Here is a 22222-nt window from a genome sequence, read left to right on the forward strand (position 1 = left end):
TTTTTCCCTCCGGTTTTTCTATCCCCCCCTTCCCCCCCCCCAATTCCCGGCCCCCCCCCCCCCCTCCTGGGTTTCCCCTCTAAATCCCCCCCCACACCCCTCCTCCTCTGCAGTGTGTAGCAGACAGCAGTCTGTATCCCACTAATGTGTCAGTTTGAGCAAAACCTTTCTTTCCCTCCAAGTGTTGTTGCAGCCAGTGGAAGCCTTTGTTTAACTTATCGCAAAGAGCGGAGGAGCCAGTTTCACTCCCACTGCTGGAAAGACTGGCCCACATGCTCCAAAGCTATGGCCAACTTCTTTATGTCCAACAGCTGACTCCGAACATGCTAAAATGGAGCTGCTATCGTGCTTAGCTTGTGGGGGGAACAAGAACACGGTTTAGTGGAGGGGGTGCGTGTCGGGGAGGGGGAAGGAGTGAGGTCGGCAGCTGATGACAGAATCGGTCCCGTTCCTCTGGAATCTCCTCCCATTCTCGACATCAGCCTCTCTGTCGGAGCAGAAACAGGCTTTGGGATCTTCCGTGTTCTTGAAAGGAAGAAGAACAAGATAAGAGCTGGTGTAGATTTTTAGACCAAATGATTCCAAAAAAAAAAAGGAGAAAGTTTGCAAGACGAAGTAGTGGTTCAAGAAATACATGTAGCATTGCATATCGAATCAAGAGAATAACATGATCTCCTAAATGATGTCTGTTTTGTTTTCTTTTCTCCATAGATTCTTCCCCAAAGATGGCCTCCAAAAATCTGATGTCTTAGCAGGGCAGGGAGCACAAAAAAATAGAAAGGAAACAGGGTTTCAAGTGTGTGTGTGTGTGACATTGTGAGAAGATATGCATGCGTTGTGATTCATAGAGAAAACTTTGTGTGGGTTGTTGCTACGCTAAAGACGACAAGAAAATCTAACAGGATGAGAGTATAAACTATCACCTCCAGCAGTCGGCCCATGAGACCCTTCTCCCAGTTACATTAGATTAAAAAAAATAAGAAAAATATACCCCGCCGCCAAAATGCTGCAGCAAATTTTAAAGGACATGTACATCGACCCCGACGTTCTGGAAGCTCTGAACGAGGAGCAGAAAAAGACGCTCTTCTTGAAGATGCGCCAGGAGCAGGTCCGACGCTGGAAAGAGCACGAGGAGAAGCTGGAGAGGGAGGGAGGCGCTGCCCAGTCCAAGGAGACAAAACCAAGAAACGGTAACCACGCCGACCAGGCACTGAAATGTTCGTGTTGAAAATAAGCTCAGAATCCTTTCTAATAACTTTTTACCCCCCCCCCCCACACACACACTCAAAACCGCATGTATACGCCGCATGCTCTGCTGCAAATCAAAACGTTTTCTGTACAAACTCAGACATTCACTGTTATAAACTGTAAATGCTAGAATCCCTGACCCAGTGATCTTCTTTTTATTTTCTTTTTCTTTTTCTTTTTTTTTTTTGCGATAATTGTTTCACATATCTTGTTTTCATGTAGTTGACCAAATTCTGGCTCTGGTGAGCATCTGTTCCAGCTCAGTACGATTGGACTTTATTCCCCTGTTTTGCGCCGGTTGTCGTCAGAAACAACATTTGTTTTTTTCATGTCACCCTATAGGTTTTCTTTTCTTATTGCATTAAGGTCAGAGGATTTATGGCTGAGCTCTCCATCGTGTTAATCTTGTTGGTCTGGAACCAGAATGCTGCTCTCTCACTGGTGTGTTTGTGTTCATTGTTTTGTCGGAACACCCATTTCAAAGCTATTTCCTATTCAGTATAAGGCAGCATAACTTCATTTTTTTTTTTTTTTTTTAGTGTGATGTTTTCAAACTGTTCGCCAACATCTGATCACAGTTTTGACACTCAGTATTAGAGGCATGTCTGTACCAAGACACTTGGGACCCTGAGCTTAGCAATGTACATGGATTTTCCAGTGTAATGAGTGGCATTGCTTTAAGTTCTTTAAAATGTTGCACCAAGTGTTTTGGATTTTCCTTTGCCTCGGATTTCGATTATCATCTTCTGTTTGTTGCAGTACATGCATACGGGCGATAACTCAGAAGCCTTTCAGCCTTTGATCTGTTCAAATAGCACTTCTCTGTTTCCTTCCACATTGTTGTGTTTTCCGTTTTTAAAGCCTCTGAGATCATGTCAGCTGAGCAGCCTGTCATTTTTAGCACTTCTTTGCATGTTTCCATCTTTTCGATCAACTTTGTGGTCCTGGTACGATGCTCAGGTGCTTGTAGAAGAATGCCCCATCAAAAGCTTATTGAACTCTTCCTGTCTTTGTCCGCTCGTGTCGGCCTCCTTGTTTGACACCTCTTTGTTCACAGAATGAATGACTTCACCACACTTATGTTCTTTAACACATCCCCTTTCAATTGTTGATTTTAGTCGCACAAAATCAGCATCTCGCCCAGTGTGGATTTTAAGTCTGTAGGTTTTTCTGTGACTTTATTACACCTGCTAGTGAATTATTTGCAATTTATCAATCTGAATCTACCGAAATCAGCGATGATACGGCATGGGCTGCTGCTGTACCGAACACTGCTGTACTTTGATACGTCCCGTCTCTTTAAAGGAAGAGGCTGCGCGGTGGTGCAGATTGTCACTCAAACCACCTGAGATCGTCATTCGAAATCCCTTCACTTAAGATGTTTGCGCAGTCTCCTGCAAAACGCCTGATAGACTCGCAGACCTCGAGAAGGGGGTTGCGGAGACGTGTGTGCGTCGCTTGTGAAATGCTCCCTAAGCCGCTGGTTGTGCTGTTGCCGCTTTAGCTCGTGTTCTCCACTCTTGAAGCAGCTGTTTGCAAACACACTCGGAGCTGAAACAGAAAGCACGGCGAATACTTCGGGGCCATAAACAAGTTCCCCCTGATTAATGATGAATAAACTAATGTTAGCATTTCACTCACAGATGTTCCCACTCTGAAAAGCTGTAAACACGCCGCGGTGAGTGTTACACGACAAATAAAAATGTCTAGAGGAAGGCCAGCGCAGGTCTGACATAAATGCCATTCATAAGTATTCAGTGTGCTGCAGAAGTACTCGCACCCCTGGAAACCTTTTCTCTTGTTGCAGCTGCAAACCTTCAAGCGTTTTGTACAGATTTTATGTGATAGACCAGCACAAAGTGATGCAGCATTGTTGAAGGGCAAAGAAAGGACTGAGTGGTTTTTAAAATTCCCCACTACAAAAATATAAATTGTTTGTTTTCAAGTATTAGGATTCTCTTTACTGTGTTTTTAAGTCTTTTGGGGTACATTCGGCAAAACTAGAGACTGAACTTTTTTTCCCCGTCCTTATTCGTAAACCAGCTCAAACTGTCGAGCTGTTTCACGAATAAGTCAGATTAGTTAAGTTTATAAGTACTGCCAGAGATTTCATCTCCTAACGTTGTCATTGAGCTATCTGCTGTGTTCCTTGGTCATCATGATACTGTTTGTTCACTGATGGTCTTTAAGAAACATCAGAGGTCAACTGGATTTATGCTGAGATTAAATTACTCCCTGTGAACAACCATAAGCAGCTGGTAAACTGGATTTTACTGTTTTTAACAACGTATCAGACGATGAAACACTTTTTAGATTTTTACTCATAAAAGTTTTGAAATTCATTTTTTTTTTTCTGTTTCATCCCTGAATCCTATGTTTATTTTTGTCTATTAGACAAAAAAAAAATCTTAATGAGGTACATCAGGATTTCGTGGTTGCTACATGAAAAATTGTGAAAATTTCAAAGGGATATAAAAATCTTTGCAAGGCACTGTGCGTTTTATTTCCAGGTTGTTTTGTGACGGGTCATTTAACAACACATCCCAAAATGCACAGTTTTGTGTAGAAGCAAGCAGGAAGCAGATGCTTGATGAAAATACAGGGAGAGGAAAAAAAAAAAAAAAAAAAAAATCTCAGCAGAGGGGAAATTACTCATGGATTTTAAATAGTATCCTTGTTTATCAGGCGCAACCGTTGGAGTTAACAGACTGAAACAGTCAACAACCGAACAAGCCAGGAACTCAGGACGCTGCTCTGCAGAATGTGGACAGTCCACATTTTGTCTCGTTTGTCCTCGTTGGGAGCTACAGTGTGAGAAAGCGTTGTGTAATAACCCGGACGCAGCACAACGCTCTCGTAGGCCACTTTCACGAGAGAAAATCACAAAATGTGACGGCATGACATGCAGTCACTTAAAAGCGCATCGCAGTGTGTGAATTAACCCTTCTGTCTTCTCGCTGATCACAAGGATCTTCCTATGAACTGCTGCTCAGAGTGAGGGAACAGTGGCCTTTCTTTGTCTTTAATGGCTGATGCAGCTGTCCTTTGCAGCCTCGCAACCGAGACTGCAAGCTGAGAACTCGCAGTGGCAACGCTTCCACGCGCCTCGTTTTCCCTTTCCCGTTTTTCCTGTAGAGGAAACGGTGGATGTTGTGCTGCTGTGTGTGTGTGTGTGTGTGTGTGTGTGGTGGGGGGGGGATAGGAAGTGAGTCAAGACTAAATCCTTCAAACAATTAGCAGAGAGCCAAACAGGAAGTATGCTGCAAACATATGTTTAACTGTCTGAGTAGGTGGAAAAGTTTTTTTTTTTTGTTCACAGACTAAAGTTTGAGGTTTCCCTTATTGACACTGTGAGCTCCTGTTTAGCCCTGAGGCTTTTCTAATCATGTGATCTTTGTGGTTAACCTGACTTTTATGCTAATTCCTATTAATACCTTTGGTATGACGGCATTCTACTCTATTTTTGCGTTTATGCAGGCAGACTGCTGACACACAAGCAAAATGTATCCGGAACAATTTTGAAAATTCCAGGAAAGACTGGAGAGCATTCAGCACATTCCCCCGATTTAAATTTTCACCTTACTTTATTCTGCTTCATCTTATTAGAAGTGAGAAGCCGCCGCATTAAATGAATCCGGTGTGCACCTGACGTATCGCCTTTGTTTGTGAACGCCGTGTTTTCGCTGCGATCCTGTTGTGCTGGGCAGGAATGCGATCGACAGGGCAGACTGGTACAACCAGCTCACCATGAATGTATGTTTTCACCCAACAAGCTCTCGCCCTGGGACTGTGTCGGCTGTGCTATCTGAATAAATCGACGTCTCAGCTCCCACAGTCACACGACGGTGACACACGTTTGTTCAGATACAAGTGTCCGTGTGCCTTTGCGCTGCTAAATCACACTAAGACAACTGAAGGTGCCGCTTCTCTATCAGTGCATCTTGGATCAAGAAGATGGATATTCAACTTTTAAGCACTGGTCAGAAGTGATGACGGGAGGAAAACCAGTGTGACCGGGTTTTTTCCCCCACCGGCTTCCTGATCTGTTTACATAGCATATAAACGTTCTGTGAGCTGACTCAGTCCTACTGTTGCCGCGCTGAAGCGAACGTCTGTTGATCATACCTTCCATTCCCAGCAGCCATTTAAGCAGAGATTCACATCAGATACACTGTTGATAAGTTTGCAGTGTTTTTTCAAAGAATCAGCTGAGCAGTAGCCAATCCGATGAGGCCAAGCGTTTGCACAGGCATTCATCTGCAATGAGTAGATGGGGAAACCTGCAGATATTTTTTACCAACAACGACAAGAATAAAAAACAGTCATGAAAGGTTCCTGGAACAGTCTAGAATTTGCTGTAGTGTTTTTCAGGTTTGAAAAACAAGATCATGTCCTTCGTTGCTCCCTTTCTTTCTGATTTGCTCCGGTTTCTCTGGCACCTCATTAAACTGACTTAAAGCCGTCGGAGATGCATGATGGGAAATTAAATCAGGCTTATAGCTATACTCACTGTAACATTAATAAATCAGACACCGACCCTTGCTAAGCCCAGTTTAGCCTCTCAAAAGTATGTAAGGATGACAATGTAAGTATGAAAGATGAAAGAATATTCTTGGATTTTTGTCAGATACAGATAAACTCCCTATGAAACTTATGCAACATTAGGGAGAGTAATTCATTGAAAAGTCAATAATAATAAGTCATATGCAGATTTCTGCCTTCCAGTCAGATCCCAGTGTCTAAATATCTATAGATGCCATAAATAAGTAAATGAACTACATAAACTCTATGGGTGCATTCTTATTGTGAATTCATATTTAAATCACTTAAATATCTCCAAAGAAAACCACTCTGAACAGTAGATGGGCTACCAACGACCAGCAGCCATCAAACTATAGTTAAACTTTAAATATTCTGCCAAAAATGAATTCATTAAAAAAAGGATGGAAAGACTAATTTCTAACTATATTTGTGAGTCAGAAACCAGTCAAGAAATGAGTAATGCTGGACGGCTTGATTCTGAATGATTCAGCAGATATCACATTCCTAAAAATCAGACGTTTCAGCTTTTGAAAATAATTTTCAGCCCTGAGCCATCCTCTCTGCAACACAGACCTGTCATCCGTTTACTTTTTATTATCAGTTTAAAACACAAAGTCAGACAGGTTGTCTGAATTGTGTAGAAAACGAACCCAATAAAAAAATAAGGAAAAACGACACCGATGTCTGTCGAGGTGGTTTCCTGAAAAACGTTAGTTTTAAAATCAAATGTGGTGATTGATAAATGTAGCTACGTCGTCTATCGTTTAACTCTTATATTAAACTATGATAGTATTGATTCAAAAACTAGCTTTTGTTACATTTAACAAATTTTCACAATTTATTTGGAAATAGAGTTTTATACCTTTTTTTTGTTTGTTTGTTTTGTTTTACAGCCAACAGTAAGAGTGTGAGCTGGCTGCTCGGCCGGGACGGAGACGTTTCAGTCCTTGTAATCGGAGAAGTGGATGAACTGACCTCCAAATTCATCAACTCTGCAGTGGGAGACAAGAAGTCACCGCCAAGTCTTCAGAACAGCACGCAGTAATTACTTCCCATTAATAAAACAGATTTTCTACATGGCAGGCGGTGAACAACTCAGAAGCTGAAAACCGCGTCAGCGTTTTTCCCTGTTTTAAATCCGAAAATGATGTGACATTCGTACTTCGCAGCCACCAAACTACCTTGAAGAGCATCATGGTCACACAAGAGGTCAAAAGTGAGAGTCAGTGCGTCCCTCAGAAAACACAAGCCGAAGTCTCCTTGAACTTAAAGGTGGGTTACTCTTAGAAAACCTTATTAATGACTTAAATGTTGGAGGCAAAGAGGAAAAAGAAATTCAGATATTTTTGTTTTCCCACATCCTTTGTGTGATTATACCATAATTCACTCCTTGTACAAAAGTTAGCATATCATTGTTAACACATGAAAAACAGCTGCTTAAGTAAAACAGAAATTGATTTTCATAAGACTTTCTTGAATACTGCCATTGTTTCACCCTCTTACTTGGATTTATGCCAATCGGTAAAGCTTTTTAGCATAGCTGATGAAAAACTCGTTTCCTTTTTAAGTCTTTACTTTAAAGTTATTTTCGTGCACTAGTGAATGCAGGTATTGTTTTGTACAGCTCATTTAGGAATATTTATATTTTTAAAAATTTGAAAAGGCACGCTAAAAAATGTCGATTTGTAGATTTTCTAAAATGCTAATTTTCTGAGAATAGACGTAAATGACGAGAATAAAATATTAAAACAAGCACTTAATCCTTTAAAACATGCACTGAATACTTTAATAATTCTAGAACACAAAATTCCGCTGCAGGAATCTTAAACTAACATTTTATTTGTAGAAATGTTACCCTACATGTTTGATATCAACTTTGATTTGGAAGTGATTAATTTTGACAGCAAAGAATGTAGTTAGAGGCGACTAAAAATTCAACTACAGCTTCATTATGTTACAACAATCTGCCAAACAGGAAGTGATCGTAAATATTGCTGTAGTTCCTTCTATACTGACCTCGCCAAATAACATATTTTTATCGGGAAGAACATTTTAGATCAGGTGACTTAGAAAACTCTCTAAAAAGAAAAAGTTTTTTTTGACAAGATCAAACTCTGTCTTTGTGAATACTGTATGTCTCAGCCAGGCTGCCACGTCTGGACTCTGCAGTTTTTCTCCATTCTTTACACAGCAGCTCATCGTCTGTCAGATTTCCCAGGAAGCTTTAAACGACCCTTTTCAAGTACAACCACTTATTCTTGACTAGTTGTCGATCCTTGTTTTGATTTGACCACTCCAAAACGTTCACTTTGTTGTCTTTGAACTTTTTTTTTTTTTTTTATGAAATCTTTCAAGCTGTAGTTCTGTTGCATACTGAGGTAGATTGTCCTTGTGAATTTGGTTATACATTTCTCCACCTTCATAAGTTTTCCAGCATCTTTAGGAACATGATGCTGCCACCACCATGTTTCACAGGGGAGACAGAGGGTTTCTGCCGACGTGCAATGCTTTTACCAAACATGGTGTCTCTCTGGAGTTTTCTGTTTCAAATATATTTGTTTTGGCATTTTTATAAAGTATTTACTTTCTTACAGATTTTCTCCTTAACAACTTTAAGAGTTTTAGCGTATGACGGCATTTTAAACTCAAAGATAATCTGAGCAAATATGCAGAGTTCTTTGAAATGGGATCTTGTGCTCAGACAAGCTCAACCTTTGTAGATAAATTAGTCCCAGAAGACCAGCTGTGTGTTTCATTTCTGGGGTAATTGTATTTTATTATTATTATTATTATTATTATTATTATTATTATTATTATTATTATTATTTTATAATAGTAACTGGCCACCTTTTTTTGCACATTGTCTGAAAAAACAGATTTGGTGTGTTGTCATGGCAACCTTGCACACACTAAGCTGTAGTGATCCAGGTCTCATCTGGCCTGAAGCGGAAATGAGAGCATCTCGTTTCCAGACACGATGTGTGAAAACCCGTGTCTGGTTTTCACACATCATTCCTCCCACTGCTTCACCTCATTTTCAGAATTTTTTAAGTTTTGCTCTGTTCTTCCTCCGACTTCTTCTGCGTTCACTCTGCAAATGTAGATCAGAATACCGCCTCACATTTTTAAGTGCCACCTTTTACATCAACTGACAATGCTCCTTTCTCTCCCGACAGGAGAAACGCGAGGAAACCAGCACTTTACGCCCTCTGCCGGTGAGTTGGAGCAACTGCATTCAGTCTTTGTGTCATCTGCCCTCACTCCTGCAGTGCCCCCGTTAAGCCCACAGGTGTCAGGTGGAGAGCTTTCACTTTCAGCAGCAGCTGAGGACCCCTTTTTTAAACGGCTTTGAATTTTTCTCAGATTCTTATTCTTTTCCTGTTTCATTTTCCTCATTGTGTAATTAGACTCTGACATTTTGTGAGGGAGCGTCTTGTTTTAAGTGCGCTGGTCTTTGTAATAAACCGATGATTTACTGCGCAGCAATGCTTCTATAGACGTTACTCACAGGTCCCCTTCCTCTGGAGCAGGAAATGTCTGTCGGGACCAGTTGTCCTTTTGCTCCCTTCCTCTTTCCAGGTCGTCTTTCTCTCCGCATTCCCTCTTCTCTGTACTCCGTCCAGTCTAAACCGCCCCACCCCTCATCGCTCACTCTGGGGCAGTTGGGGCAGTTGTATTCAACTGTCCTCCCACAGGCTGCATTATCTTTCCAGACTCGTCTTGTGGGGGGGGGGGGGACTGGTGCTTCCTATCTCTGCTCGCCTTCTTTCTGTTTCTGTGTTTATGAGTGTGTAAACGATGTGTGTGTAGGTGTGTGTGTGTGGGGGGTGACATGAGACAGGATTTCAGGACTGCCCCAGAACAGATGGTTGATGAACTTGATCAGGGAATTAAAACGCCAGAGAAGGAGAACGCGTCAGTCGCAGATGGATGGGATTGTGGAATAGTCCCTTGAGATTTGAGCGAGCGAGTTTGTTTGTTTTTTCCCTTCCCCTTTTTGCCACAAAAGGAAGCGTCTGTACCTCGAATCCACAAAGTCTGGGCCAGCCTCCTCATATCACATCTCAAATTAAAAATGTCCTCAAAAAGTTAATTTCAGCCATTCATATAGATCCAATTATATAAATTGTGTATAGAATCTCTGTGTGTAGAGTCTCTGTTTAATTTTGATGATTACGGCTTACAGCTGAAAAAAACACCAACATTTAGTTTCTCAGAAAATGTGAATTGTATACAAAAACGTCAGAATTGCTTTTCACCAACACATAGAGTCCTGGACTTTGTATTTTTCATGTAAGGTTTTTCATTTGACACATTTTTTAATTGTATTTGTTTATTTACTAATATCTACACTGAAAAAACACCCACAAGATCTTACCAAGTAATTCTGGTCGAGTTTCTAGCGCAAATATCTCAGAAAACTTGAAATAAGACAAAACTAACTTACAAGTAACTTATTAGCAAGATACAGGTTCTTGTTTTAAATAAAAAGTGCTTGTTCTTTTCACTTATAACATGGGGGAAATGTATTGATATAAGTAACATAATCTGCCAGTACTTCTTTTTTTTTTTTTTTTTTACCAATATTAAGAAAGTATTGACTCTAAACAAGCTCCCGCATCCTGCTGATAAGTTACTTGTATGTTAGTTTTGTCTCATTTGAAGCATACTAAGATATCTGCGCTAGAAACTGGACCAAAACGTGTGATGATTATTTTAATTGATATTTCAACTGATAATTGCTTTTTGTGCCTTGTTGCCCTGATGTGGCCATTGTTGCTAATAAGACAGTTAAACTAGCTAAGTAATCACTGAGTCTGGTTTGACTGTAGAGTCTGATGACCTGAAGGCCTCTAGTAAAGCAACCTGGATGTTCTGAACACTTCAGCAGAGGCTCTTTGCCTCCAGACCACACTGGACTGACGTATCAAGTTATCTATGTCAGACTTTTTGTCATCCTAAGTTACTGACAGATGCCGATCTCTGCTGATCCCCTCTTCTTTACGAGGTGTGGTCAGTGGGCCAACCCTCTACCAAACCCTTGTATTCAATGCGTTTCTTATAAATAAAGTGACTTGTTTCTGGAAGGAGGAAGGATCTTGGTTTTCTGCAGCTGATTTCATGAGGGACGGCGATCTCATTCTGCAGGCGGAGAGCTGTTGATTAAGAAGGCGTAAGATCGGGGAGGAAGATTAGCAAGTCTGCTTGATTTTCAAGTCGCCTTATAATTTTCTCCTCTCACATCCACAAACTCCGAGTCACTGGTCGTAGCCGTGTCTGTGTGTGTGTGTGCGCTTTGGTACACACACAGAGCTGTCATTGGATAACTGTAATTTAGTGAATCATTGATCCTGTGATTTAATTGCGCATGACAGCATTTCCACTGCATGTGATTTGGTTGTCAACACTGATCTTCCTCTCTGGTCCTCTTTGTGTCACTCCTGGCTCTGCAGCTCCAGGAGCAGGCGTCCAGTCCGACAGAGGTGAAGCCCGTCTCCCAGGCCCCCCCGAGCTTCAGGCCACCCACGAGAAGCAACGCCATCATCGTCAGACCGGCTTTTTCAAACCGCACGCCGGGCTGCATCAACACCAGGCCTGACCTCGGAAATCTCAGACTGGCATCCCCCGCGCCTCCCTCCAGCAGCACTGTCCAATTAGAGTCCGCATCAGCATCCACCGCTAAAGGCAGCCTGTGCTCTGAGAAGCCCCAGAAGGCCCAAGATTCACAGTCTGGGAAAGGTGAGTGAGCATGAGGCGCCGCAGATAAAGGTAAACGTCGGGTCAGATGTCAAAATCAATTTAGGGAGTGATTGTTTTAAGCCGGAATGTGGATGACTGGCACACTTGCTGGGGCACATCCTGGTTTACTCTCAGATGATGCACAAGCCCCCCCCCCACAGAAAGACTTCCATCATTACTAATACTTTATGTATGCCACTTATTATAGGCTCACACATAGGTAGAAAAGAAAAACAGTGGCAATGAAATAACGTTCAGCACATTGAAGATAACGTACAGTTCCTTACAAATGCATTGACACCCTCCATATTTTATGGTCTCAGAGTGTTTTATGGGGTTTTTGTTTGACAGAACAACACAAAGTAGAGAAAACTTGTGACGATGTAGGGAAAGGTTTTTCATCCTCTCTGAGTAGATATTTCACACAATTGACTTTTGCTACAGTCCCAGCTGCAGTGGGATGTTTCTACCAGCTTTGCACATCTGGAGTCAGAAATTTTCAGCCTTTCTTGTATGTAGAACAGCTCAAACTGACTCAGGTTGGATGGAGAGCGTCAGTGTTTTCAGTTACTCAATTGGGTGTGTAGGCCTGGAATTTGACTAGACCGTTCTAACAGCTTATGAATCTGCTTTGATCCCACTGGATCTCTGGCTGTATGGGTTGTGCCTCTGGGAGGTATACTTTCATCTCTCATCTTTGTAGCTTCAAATAAGTTTCCTTCCAGTATTTTTCTGTATTTACCTCCATCCCTCTTTTCCATCAACTTTGACAAGCTTTCCTGTTTCTGCTGAACACAAGCATCCTCAGGACTTCTTATGGCTTCCTGCCAACAGTAGTTTTCTTCAGTCCACTTTTCCTGATTTTTAAAAAGTATGTATCAATTTGCATTTCAGCTATGTACTACTTTATGTCTGGTGTATGAAGTACATTGAAGACCGTGTTTGTGACAGGACAAAATGTAGAAGGATTGAAGCCATATCTGTATCTTTGCAAGTCGCCGTATATGAGAATCTTCATCAGACTATCTGCATAACGCATAAGAAAAGACAAAAACGAGAGCTGAGTAGAAACAGACTGAGCAAAGTTCACACTAGAAACGGATTTCTGTGCTGCAGTAAGGCGGAGCGATTTATTTCTATGAGCCCCGCGCGCTCGCCAAACAGTGCCTCAGCCTGCTGGAATCCGCATGGACTGGCAAAGAACCAGGGGCCTGCCAAGAGACGGAGGAGGGGGGCAAAATGAGTCTGCAATTTGGCTCTTGCTACACACCTGTACGTTTGGTTGCATCCCCACTGTTTCATTTTGGGAAAATATTGATGAGATCTAGCCCGAAAACAAAAAAATGTAAAGTTTATGGTCATTTAACCCTTTCTTGCATTGCGGTCACTGCAGTGGACAGCTATCTAAAAGCCATTTTCTTGTGCTTCTTGTGGATTTTTATGTTATAAATTCACACAGACCACTGAAGTGGACACTAATGCATCATAAAACACACTATGAACTACTGGTCATCAGCTGCAAGTGCAAGAAATTATTTTTGTTAAATCCAATATGGCCGACAGACAAAAAAAGCATGCCAACCGACTTGGTCCCTCCTCCTACTGTGGACGACTCTTGCAGGTAAAAAAATTATTGTGACATCAGATAACCCCTAAAGAACAATACTACTGATGTATTTTTTTAAAAAAACAACTTTGTACTTAGAGAAAATTACAATTGATCACCTAAAAACAATAAAATATATATTATTTTTTTACGAAACTTTTTTCCCCTACTTTTTTATGCCTTAAGAAAATAAAAAAAAAATTGAAAAAAATCCTGACACAAAGGATCACAATTGATGCATGAAATGGTTAATGTGTCAACATAAAGCTGTAACTTGACTTTATTCTTTAATGGATTAAATTAAGGGAAACTGTTTTTGTTTAGGATGACAATTTTTAGAGATAAAAAAAAACCCTATAACAAAATGAAAACTTTCAACTGTGTTTAGTCCATTTTGAATCTAAAATCTTTTCCAGATAAAAAGTGAGTATTTTGAATTGCTTCCTGAAACATATATTAAATGTTGCAGGAAATGTTACAAACAATTCAATAATTTTTCAATAAAACCCATTATTCACGTTCAAGATCTAAAAACTATTCAGCCTAAAGTGACCCAAATTTGCAAAAACATTTGTTGTGTGAGGGTGAAATTAGCACCACCTAGTGGAGAATTGTGATATTAGCGAAGGGAAGCTGAGCTGGGGAGAGTCTCTCATTCCCATGACGTCCCCCTGCTGGAAAAATCCTCTTCCTGCAACACCTTCCTTTCCATATCCTGCTGCTCCTCATTGTCCAAACCCAGCTCAGGCTACACAGCTGGGAAGTGGCACAGAAGGTTGATCACAAGGCATTGATCTATTTTTTTATTTACAAAATATCGCAAAAAAAAAAAAGGAACATATTTCCGTGTGTTTATGCTTCTTTGGGGAGAAAAAATACAAGCAGCCAGTATACCGACTTCATAGCAGAGAAAACCTCAGGGTCAAATCTTTGAACATCATTTTACCTTATCTTTTTAGCACTTTTGCCAAAAACGACAACAACTAAAACTGAAATCGTTGCTATTTTTGTTATTTAATCCTGGTAAATCTCTGTAGACTCTGATGAGATAAAAACTACTGTTTGCTCATCATAATGTCCTCCAGATGAAAATTTGGTCTCAATCACTTTGCTGGGATAAGCCAGTTTATAGAAGGATATGAAGTGGTCTTTCTTTCCTCTTTTTCATTGTTAAAAAGGAGTGGCGCTCACAAGAATTAAAAAATGCAAATTGGAAAGAAAGCAAAGAGGATGTTTTGCATGTGGTTAAGGGCTGGTAATTCGAGGACAGCGTGTAACGCAGATTTAAGGAGAGACGGCAGTTTGAAGGAACAGCTGTTGTGGTGGGCGGGGTGAGTTTCTAGTGGTCTGTAACCGTCCTGAATGAACGGATCGTGACTCTGGACGACGGTCTGACCTTGACAATTGCAGGAAGCTCGTTCCTCTGGGAGGACGAGGCGAACTGAGGCTCAGTTGTTTTCGTTTGAATGGAAGTACTGACAAGCATTCCCGTTAGCACGGGGAGGAGACACCTACAGACCGAACAGCGACATGGCTGTCTGTTGTGTTGACATGAACTGAGAGGAGCTGGACTAAAGGTGCTTTAGGTTAAGCAACAATATTTTTAACATTGTGTAAAATAAAGGAAAAGACAAAAAAATAACTAACTACTATACAAAAAAAAACATTACAAATTAGGAAAGAGCGTAAAAGCAATTGCGTGGTTATGACTCAGTTACACAATTTTAGTAAAATAATACAAATGAGGAAACCATTAAATGGGGAGCAAGGGAGTGGAAAAACGTGTATTTTTTCTTCAAATATCAAAAGAAAATATTGTGTCTGTCTCCAGGCGTTCTTGCCTTGCCTTTATTGTGCTGCCCAAATGTCAGGAAAGCCTCTGCACCCTCAGATCCTGAACTGGACCGAAGTTGTGAAATCCTGAGTCTCTCACTGATGTAATGGCACAAATGGTGCAGAACATCAAATACCGGCTCATTGTAATCAGTTGGAAACCGCAAAACTCTCGCCCTAATGAATCCAGAAGAAGAAACACAGTTTTTTATATTTTTTTTCATTCACATGACCTATTTAACACATCATAGGACATGTGAGTGCTGACTGTTCCAGGAAATTAGTAGGAAAACAAATGCCATCACTGAATAGCTTTGTCTTTTGCTGTTTTTTTTTTTTTGTTCCTGCACAGATGCATCAAGTATATTTTGATTCAGTGAATTCAGGACTATCTGAAGCTGCTTTAAAGGCATTTAGTGGAAACAAGTGCATCAGCTTGATCTGAAGTTAAACTAAGATTTGCAGTTTTTGTTTATGTAGCGTGTGCGCTTTGAGAATAGCTCCATGAGTGATTTTTTTTTATTTTATCATTTCAGCACCCATACATTTGCGTGAGCGTTTGCGTTTCAAAGCTACTCCCACTCAGTCCTCTGGCTTCTCTCTCCTCTGTCTTCACCTTCAGAGGAAAGGACAGGCATTCCAGCGCCGCTTCCCAACTCTAGCCCTGGGTGACGCTCAGCCAGAGCCGATAAGTGACAGGGGCCCCAGCCCCCCACACAGGAGCCAACGCTTCCACACACAAACACACGCACGCACACACACCTACACCTCTCCTCCTCCTCCTCCTCTCCTCCTCCTCTTCCCTGCCCTTCAGTCCACAGATGTGCTGCTCAGGAATTCTGCCCTATGCCCCGCTCCTGCCCCATCGCAAACCCCCCAGCCCCACACAACTCCTCCTCTTTCCCAGCCAGAGACGCAGAGATCTTTAAAGAGATAGATTGGCGTTTAATTTTTTATTTTTTTTTGCTAGCTTACTCATCCTCCTCGTGTTCCCTGTGCTTCCCACATGCTGTCCCGAAAGGTGCTGAGCAACACTTAAAAGCTCAAGCAGAAGATACATTTGTGCTGATAACTAATTTAATGCTTATTACATCGATGGGAGTATTTACAGGATTTACAGGGAGCCTCAAACTCAGTTTCTGTGAGCAGAGATCAGGGTGCAGCTGCCCAGGAGGGTTTCAGGCACGAAGGCGTGGAGTTTAAGCATTTTCTGGGTGTGTTGGGACAGGTTAGTCAGGCTACCTGAGGGAAGGTGTTGGTCTTTTGCCTTAGATTTTACAGTGAATGCCCACAACACCAGTCCTCCTTCTCTTCTCTCCGTTTCTCTATCGCTCCGTCCCTCCATTAAGCATTCTGCTCAGACCCGCGCCGAGTCTCCGAGCTCAGAAAACTGACCGCGAGTGTGTGCGTCTGCCTCCGCGTGCGTGCGTGCGCCTGCACGGGGTGCGTGCCTCGATGTGTGTCGGCCTCAATTGCTGGAGCCTATCCAAGGTTTCCGTGGTGACCGCACAACACAACGAGACAATCAGAGGCAAGCCCACGCAGCGCGGCGAGAGGACATTAACACAGGAACCGTGGGGTCAGGGGGCAAAGGAAGGCAGGGCAGGACATGTGGGGAGGAAGATGAGGAGCAAGGTAGAGGGATGAAGTGTCACCACAGGGAGAGGGGTCAAAACCGAGGAAGAGGAGAGGGTAAACAACAATAAACAATAAAACCCCCCTTAAAGGCTACTTGAGGTGTCCTCCCTTCATGCCTGCAAGACGTAAAGCGCCTTAAAGGTTTCCTGGCCCCCAGGTGTGTCTGTCTGTGTTTTTGGGCTTTAACAACCACCTCTGTGCGTGTGCAGTGCCGGGGTATTAGTCAGAGATGGCGGCATGCATGACTGAATCCGTGAGCAGCAGGGGTGTGTGAGCGTTTGTGTGCGAGAGAGCATGCACGGACCTGAACGATATGTGGCATGTGCGTCAGTGTGTGCATGTTTTCACTCTACTGTGTGTGTGTGTGTGTGTGTGTGTGTGTGTGTGTGTGTGTGTGTGTGTGTGTGTGAGAAAGAAAGAGAGCGCTCGTGTGTCTTTCTGTAGCCACGCACTCGGGTACTCTCACATATCTCTGTCCCCCAGGGGACGACGCTAAAAATATGTGGCTCCTCAAGCCTTCTGGTGTCTGAGCAGCGTCTGTCTGCTCGCTCCTCCATTGCCGTCCCTGCGGCCCTCCCTCCCCTATCGTTCGTTACTCCCGTTCCCTCCATTCCCTCCATTCCTCCCTCAATTACAACCCTCTTCCAAAACACGGCACCGTGGCGAGCACGCACACACAAACTACGCCCAGCTGTGTCCCCGCTACACTTCCAGCGAGGATGACCTCTGCTCACCCACGGCTGGATGGAGGGAGGCGAAGGAGAGGAGAAAAGATGGAAGAGAGAGAGAGAAGGAATATAGAGAGACGACATCTGGAGTAGGGGAATGGTAGCTGCTGTCGAGCTAGAATCTTACATTTGCGAAACTGTCTAAAACTCTGTGTGTTTATGATTTGTTTTTGTAACATACAGATATGATTGTTAAACTGATCCTGTGATTATTTTTTTTTATTATTATTATTATTAATTTACTCAAACCCTAGATAAAAAGCCTTTTTATGTGGTTTTATTGGAGTACCAATAATCTCGCAATGAATATTTTAGAAAAATCCAACCTTGAATTTGAGTACATTCTGGGGTGTGGGGAAAAAAATGTTCATGTTAAGAAGTAATTGTTTTAATGATATTGCAGATGGCATGATTGTTGATACTCCTGTCGGTAACACTTTGTACCTTTTGCAAACAGAACTTAATGTTCTCAAGTATAATTTCACAAGGCTGGATCATACCGAAAGAGAGGGGGGCGGAGGGGGAAGGAACCTTTGACCATTAACAATCTGTCTCGATGGTGTAGACTCCTGTTTGAAACAGGTCTGGTGCTGCTGATAGCTTTTCCAAATCAAGTTGCTACTCCAAATTATTCTGCAAAATCTCAACTGGGCATATCAAAACAAAGACCAAGTGATCCAAGATTTTCTATTGAAGGTCACTGCTTTCTTTTCTTTCTTTTTTTTTTTTTTTGTTTAAAGCGTTCGGAATGCTGTATCTTCTATCAGGTTTGGAAGAGAAATTGGCCCACAGCATCATAGGTTCTCCTCCATACTTGCAAGTCCTATTGGTCCTATTGTCATCTGCTTGGAACACATGGTTCCAGTTAAAACCAAAGTTTAGTGAACTCTACATGTTTACACTTCTGACGGTAGAAACAGAAAAACTTTATTACCTCAATCCCAAATATTTTTGCAGGTAGATGATATCTAATCTATATTATTTTTTTTTCACCACCATTCTGTCTGTGTGTAGTGAGGAGATGAACTTGGTTCCTTGCTTCACCGAATGGCGTTTGGCAAAGTGAAACTAACCAAATGTTCTTTAATTAAAGATACTTATGTAGATATTTTAGTGTTGGATTATTATAAATAAAAACTGTCTAAAGGCTTTTTGCACGACTATATAATGTAATATATTGTTTTTCTTTTCCATTAATGTCATCTAATATTGCTTCTGGAAGAGTCCAGAAGTATATGTGATATTGGTGGTGATGGGCTAATTTCTAAGCTATTCACTTGAAGTTCTTTTATTTTCTCTTTAATTATCCATCCAAAAATCTTTGTTACTTTGTTTTCTTATTTCCTGCATAAATTTCAAATTTCTCATGTGTCATGATCCTGGGTATTACGTTATAAATGTAGCCATTAATTTATTCCTAATTGTGTTTTTCTCCCATTTCTGCCTCCATGCTGCTGTTGGTGTGGCTTTAAATGCTCATGTATTCACCGGCTTTACCTTCCGGTCTGCCACTGTCGCGCGTTGATTACGCATTTTGAAACCTCTGACCTGACACCTGTTGGGAGCTTTTATTCTGATGCCGGTTTTTCTGCCACTTTTATCTCTGAGGAAGATGTCAACGATGTGTGAAGACATTTTTCTGAGACCTGAGGATGTCCTAAAATGAAAACTGTAATCCTGTCATAACTTAAGAAAAGTATTCTTCCTGCTGTGGTCTTTTTTGTGTGTGTGTGCATTTTGCATGTAGGCCAAAAGTTCAACTTTGGTCTCTTTGCATTCAAGTGTTCTCATAAATAAGGGATTTTTAAATTTGATCTTAATCTGAGTTGATCTGAAATTCTCTCAAGTTTAATCAATTGAAATATTTTATATTTTGAGTGAGATTCATAATAGCAGTAAATATTGAGAATGCTCTAAAATGAGATGCTTTGATATCCTTCTGTAAAAATAACAGTTTCACAGTATAGCATAATTGTATTAGCAAATAACCTAAACTCATTTGACTGACGGCAGCTCTGTTTGTCATCCAGTTATTATAAATCTGGGCAAACAGATCAGTTTTGGGTTTTCTCAAGGATCCATTCTTTTATTTAACAGCTAATTAATTATTCCCCTATTTAAAACTACATACCGCCACAACATTCCTCACCATACTCTGATGACACGCAGGAGAAGCACAGCACTCTACAGTCCCACCAATTAACTGTTTGCTCAATCACTGATGAGCTGCTGTAAAATGAAATTGACTTTTAAATATGCAATTTAATATTTGTTGTAGTTTTTGCCACACTTTGCATAGCCTGAAGATTTTTATTTTTTATTTTTTCCATTTGATTTTCTTTTAAGTACTTTTGATTGCCTTAGGTATGAATGTTGGTATTTAAACAAACTGGCATAGCCTGGCCTGAGTTTTATATCAAAATAATAGTTTGCACTAAAACCGTAACTATAGTGTCTGTGAGACAGTCTTCATTACGGCAAGAAATATTGCGTGTTTTAATAATTCATGTAAGGGTGAACCGATTCCAGCTTTTTTGGCCGATCACCAATCTTTTAAAAGCCTGACCTGCTGATTCAGATTTTGGCAAATTATACCATTTTTTAAATTATTTTTCCTTAGCTGACACTGTGACACAGTCGTAGGCAACAGTGGGGTAACTATTATTAACAGCACACGTGCAGACGTGACCTTGTGGGCGAGTGCGTCAGTCGGCCCTCTCCCACGGTGGACCAAAAGTGGGGCAGGGGCTGATTGTCAGACCTCAGTGGAGGTAGATAAGATTGGTTTCACATGCAAGCTTCGGCCAATAATCCGAACACCGAAAGTGAAGAAAACCTCGTCCTATCACCCGACCAATTTATCGGCGCACCCCTAGCCTCATGCCAGCACTACATTTAAGAGTAATCATCCTTTGTTAAAAGTGATCAAATCTTTTCTTTTTCAGATATCGGCGCATTGGGAAAGTTTCGGAGGGCTGACTCGGCAGAGGCCGGGACAGCTTTGACTGCAACAGCTTGCACAGGGCGCGGCCGGGTGGCTCATCTGATGAAAAACTTCAGTGTTGACGACCCGGGACTGACCCCGTCCCGCGGCCTAAAGCCACCCCTTCCCACAAAGCCTGACCACTTGCGCCTAACAACCACACCCTCCGTCAGGTAATCCCGTAAACAACAACAGACGCCCGCTCACCCGGGTTCAAGAGTCCTTCTGCTTGAATTACTGCCACACAAGATGACGTAAGAAACCAAATGAACTCTGTTGCTCTGTTCCCAAAGCCTAAACAGGCGAAGGTTTAAATGTAAAGATTTTATTTTAATATCAAATGCTGCAGTACTGTAAATGGTCTTTATGGGAAAGAAATTTCAAAAACATTTGATTGTATTTAAATATCATATTTTGAAAGTGGCAATTCTTTTACCTGTTGTTCAAAAAAAAATCAATGATTTTTCAAACGATTTTTCTTGGATGCTTTCCACTTTGTATGATGAGGAGCGATATTTACAGTTTAATTTAATTAACACAATATAATGTTGCCGATTGCATGATGTGTTTCGATCAATTTATGACATTTTCATTTTCTCCTAGCCAAAACAACACAAAGCAGTGGTATTTTCCTCTTGGTTTTTGTCTGTTTGAACAAAAGAGAAGGCCTGGGCAGGTTCGGAGGGGTGAAAGCAGGTACAGAAGGGTCCTCCCTCACCTTACCGTCTCCTCCCAGAGGATACCGTTGGCTTGTTTATTTGTCACACTGCAATGTATGTCTCCCTCTGCCACCTGGCAGGAGTCTCACTGCGACTTGTTGTGGACCAATGACAGTGCCAAACGCACACTCATCTGTCACTCCCAGTGGATCAAATCCTGGCAAGTTAGACAGTTGGTGCCAAATAATCCAGCTCTGTGCTCTGCTGTTCTCTTTGCCATGCCTATTTTTGAGATGTGATTGGCTGCTGCTGTTGTTGTTTTTATCTTTTCTATACGGTTGCACATTTTGTAATGGGGGATTTGATATTAGTACAATGCTCTTTTTAAATATGAGGTATGTCGACATCTCTGATGTAAAGATTGAAGGGTGCAGTTCAATAAATACAATGTTTAAATCACGTTTTGTAACGTATGAGTTTGCTCTCTGTCTCCATATGCATTAACCAGTGCTAATACTAGTTTGAATATGTCTGATGAAGCTTTCACTTTGACTTGACGAAGCTTCTCGCATAATTAGCTGCACAGATAGAATCAAAATATTTTCTGAACCTTTTAGGTGTAGTTAAAAAAATAATTGGTAAGTTCAGGTTGTTTGGGCAAAACATTTCCTTAATGTTAGCCTGCTACAGCCAAAGTGACTCATAATGTTCAAACATATAAAACACAAAATAATACCCTTTATTTCAGTTTTGACCTTAATCAAACCCTTTAGTTTCAAAAGTTTTTGTTTCAATGCTGTTCAACAAGACAAAAAAAAATCAAAGTCAAGGTAGATGTTTTTAAAATTTTAAATATTAGCAGTTTTATTTTTTTTTCATTGGAATTGAAAATATATGAGCTTGCCTTTATTTGCATAGGAAGTCCATCATCCCCTCCTGAATATCTTCAAAATCATCCTTGTTTGCGTTTATTTTTCAGTTTTCAGTCTTCCCGGTGTAAATGCATGGCTCAGTGCCGCCCCCTATCAATGTGACCCTGCATTTTTAAGGCCGATCTGAAAAATTAAACATATTAGACAAACTGTGTTCATGTCCAATTAAACATGTATGTAGGTGGCACAAAGAGAGACAACAACGGGAATGCGCCAGCTGTCATTCGGTGGGTGTGATGCAGCACATCTCTGCCTCATCTCACTGTTCATCCAAAACATTTTTTTTGTGTGTGTGTGTTACCATTCCCCAAACA

General features: G+C 41.4%; 1 protein-coding gene across 1 annotated transcript in view; it reads left to right on the top strand.

Moving 5' to 3' along the window:
* The window catches only part of LOC106952089 (SH2 domain-containing protein 4A), a 24944-nt gene extending 3508 nt beyond the window's left edge, over positions 1 to 21436 (top strand). Inside the window, exons 2-7 of the mRNA XM_015039975.1 lie at positions 712 to 1190; positions 6684 to 6831; positions 6960 to 7062; positions 8967 to 9005; positions 11244 to 11529; positions 20280 to 21436. Coding sequence (XP_014895461.1) covers positions 1004 to 1190; positions 6684 to 6831; positions 6960 to 7062; positions 8967 to 9005; positions 11244 to 11529; positions 20280 to 20494 — 978 coding nt within the window. The 5' untranslated portion in view covers positions 712 to 1003 and the 3' untranslated portion in view covers positions 20495 to 21436. The remainder of the gene's footprint in view (positions 1 to 711; positions 1191 to 6683; positions 6832 to 6959; positions 7063 to 8966; positions 9006 to 11243; positions 11530 to 20279) is intronic.
* The last annotated feature ends 786 nt before the right edge of the window (positions 21437 to 22222 follow it).

Source organism: Poecilia latipinna, unplaced genomic scaffold, assembly GCF_001443285.1.
Source record: "Poecilia latipinna isolate Pla-1442-1.1 unplaced genomic scaffold, P_latipinna-1.0 Scaffold30, whole genome shotgun sequence".
Taxonomy (NCBI): Eukaryota; Metazoa; Chordata; class Actinopteri; order Cyprinodontiformes; family Poeciliidae; genus Poecilia; species Poecilia latipinna.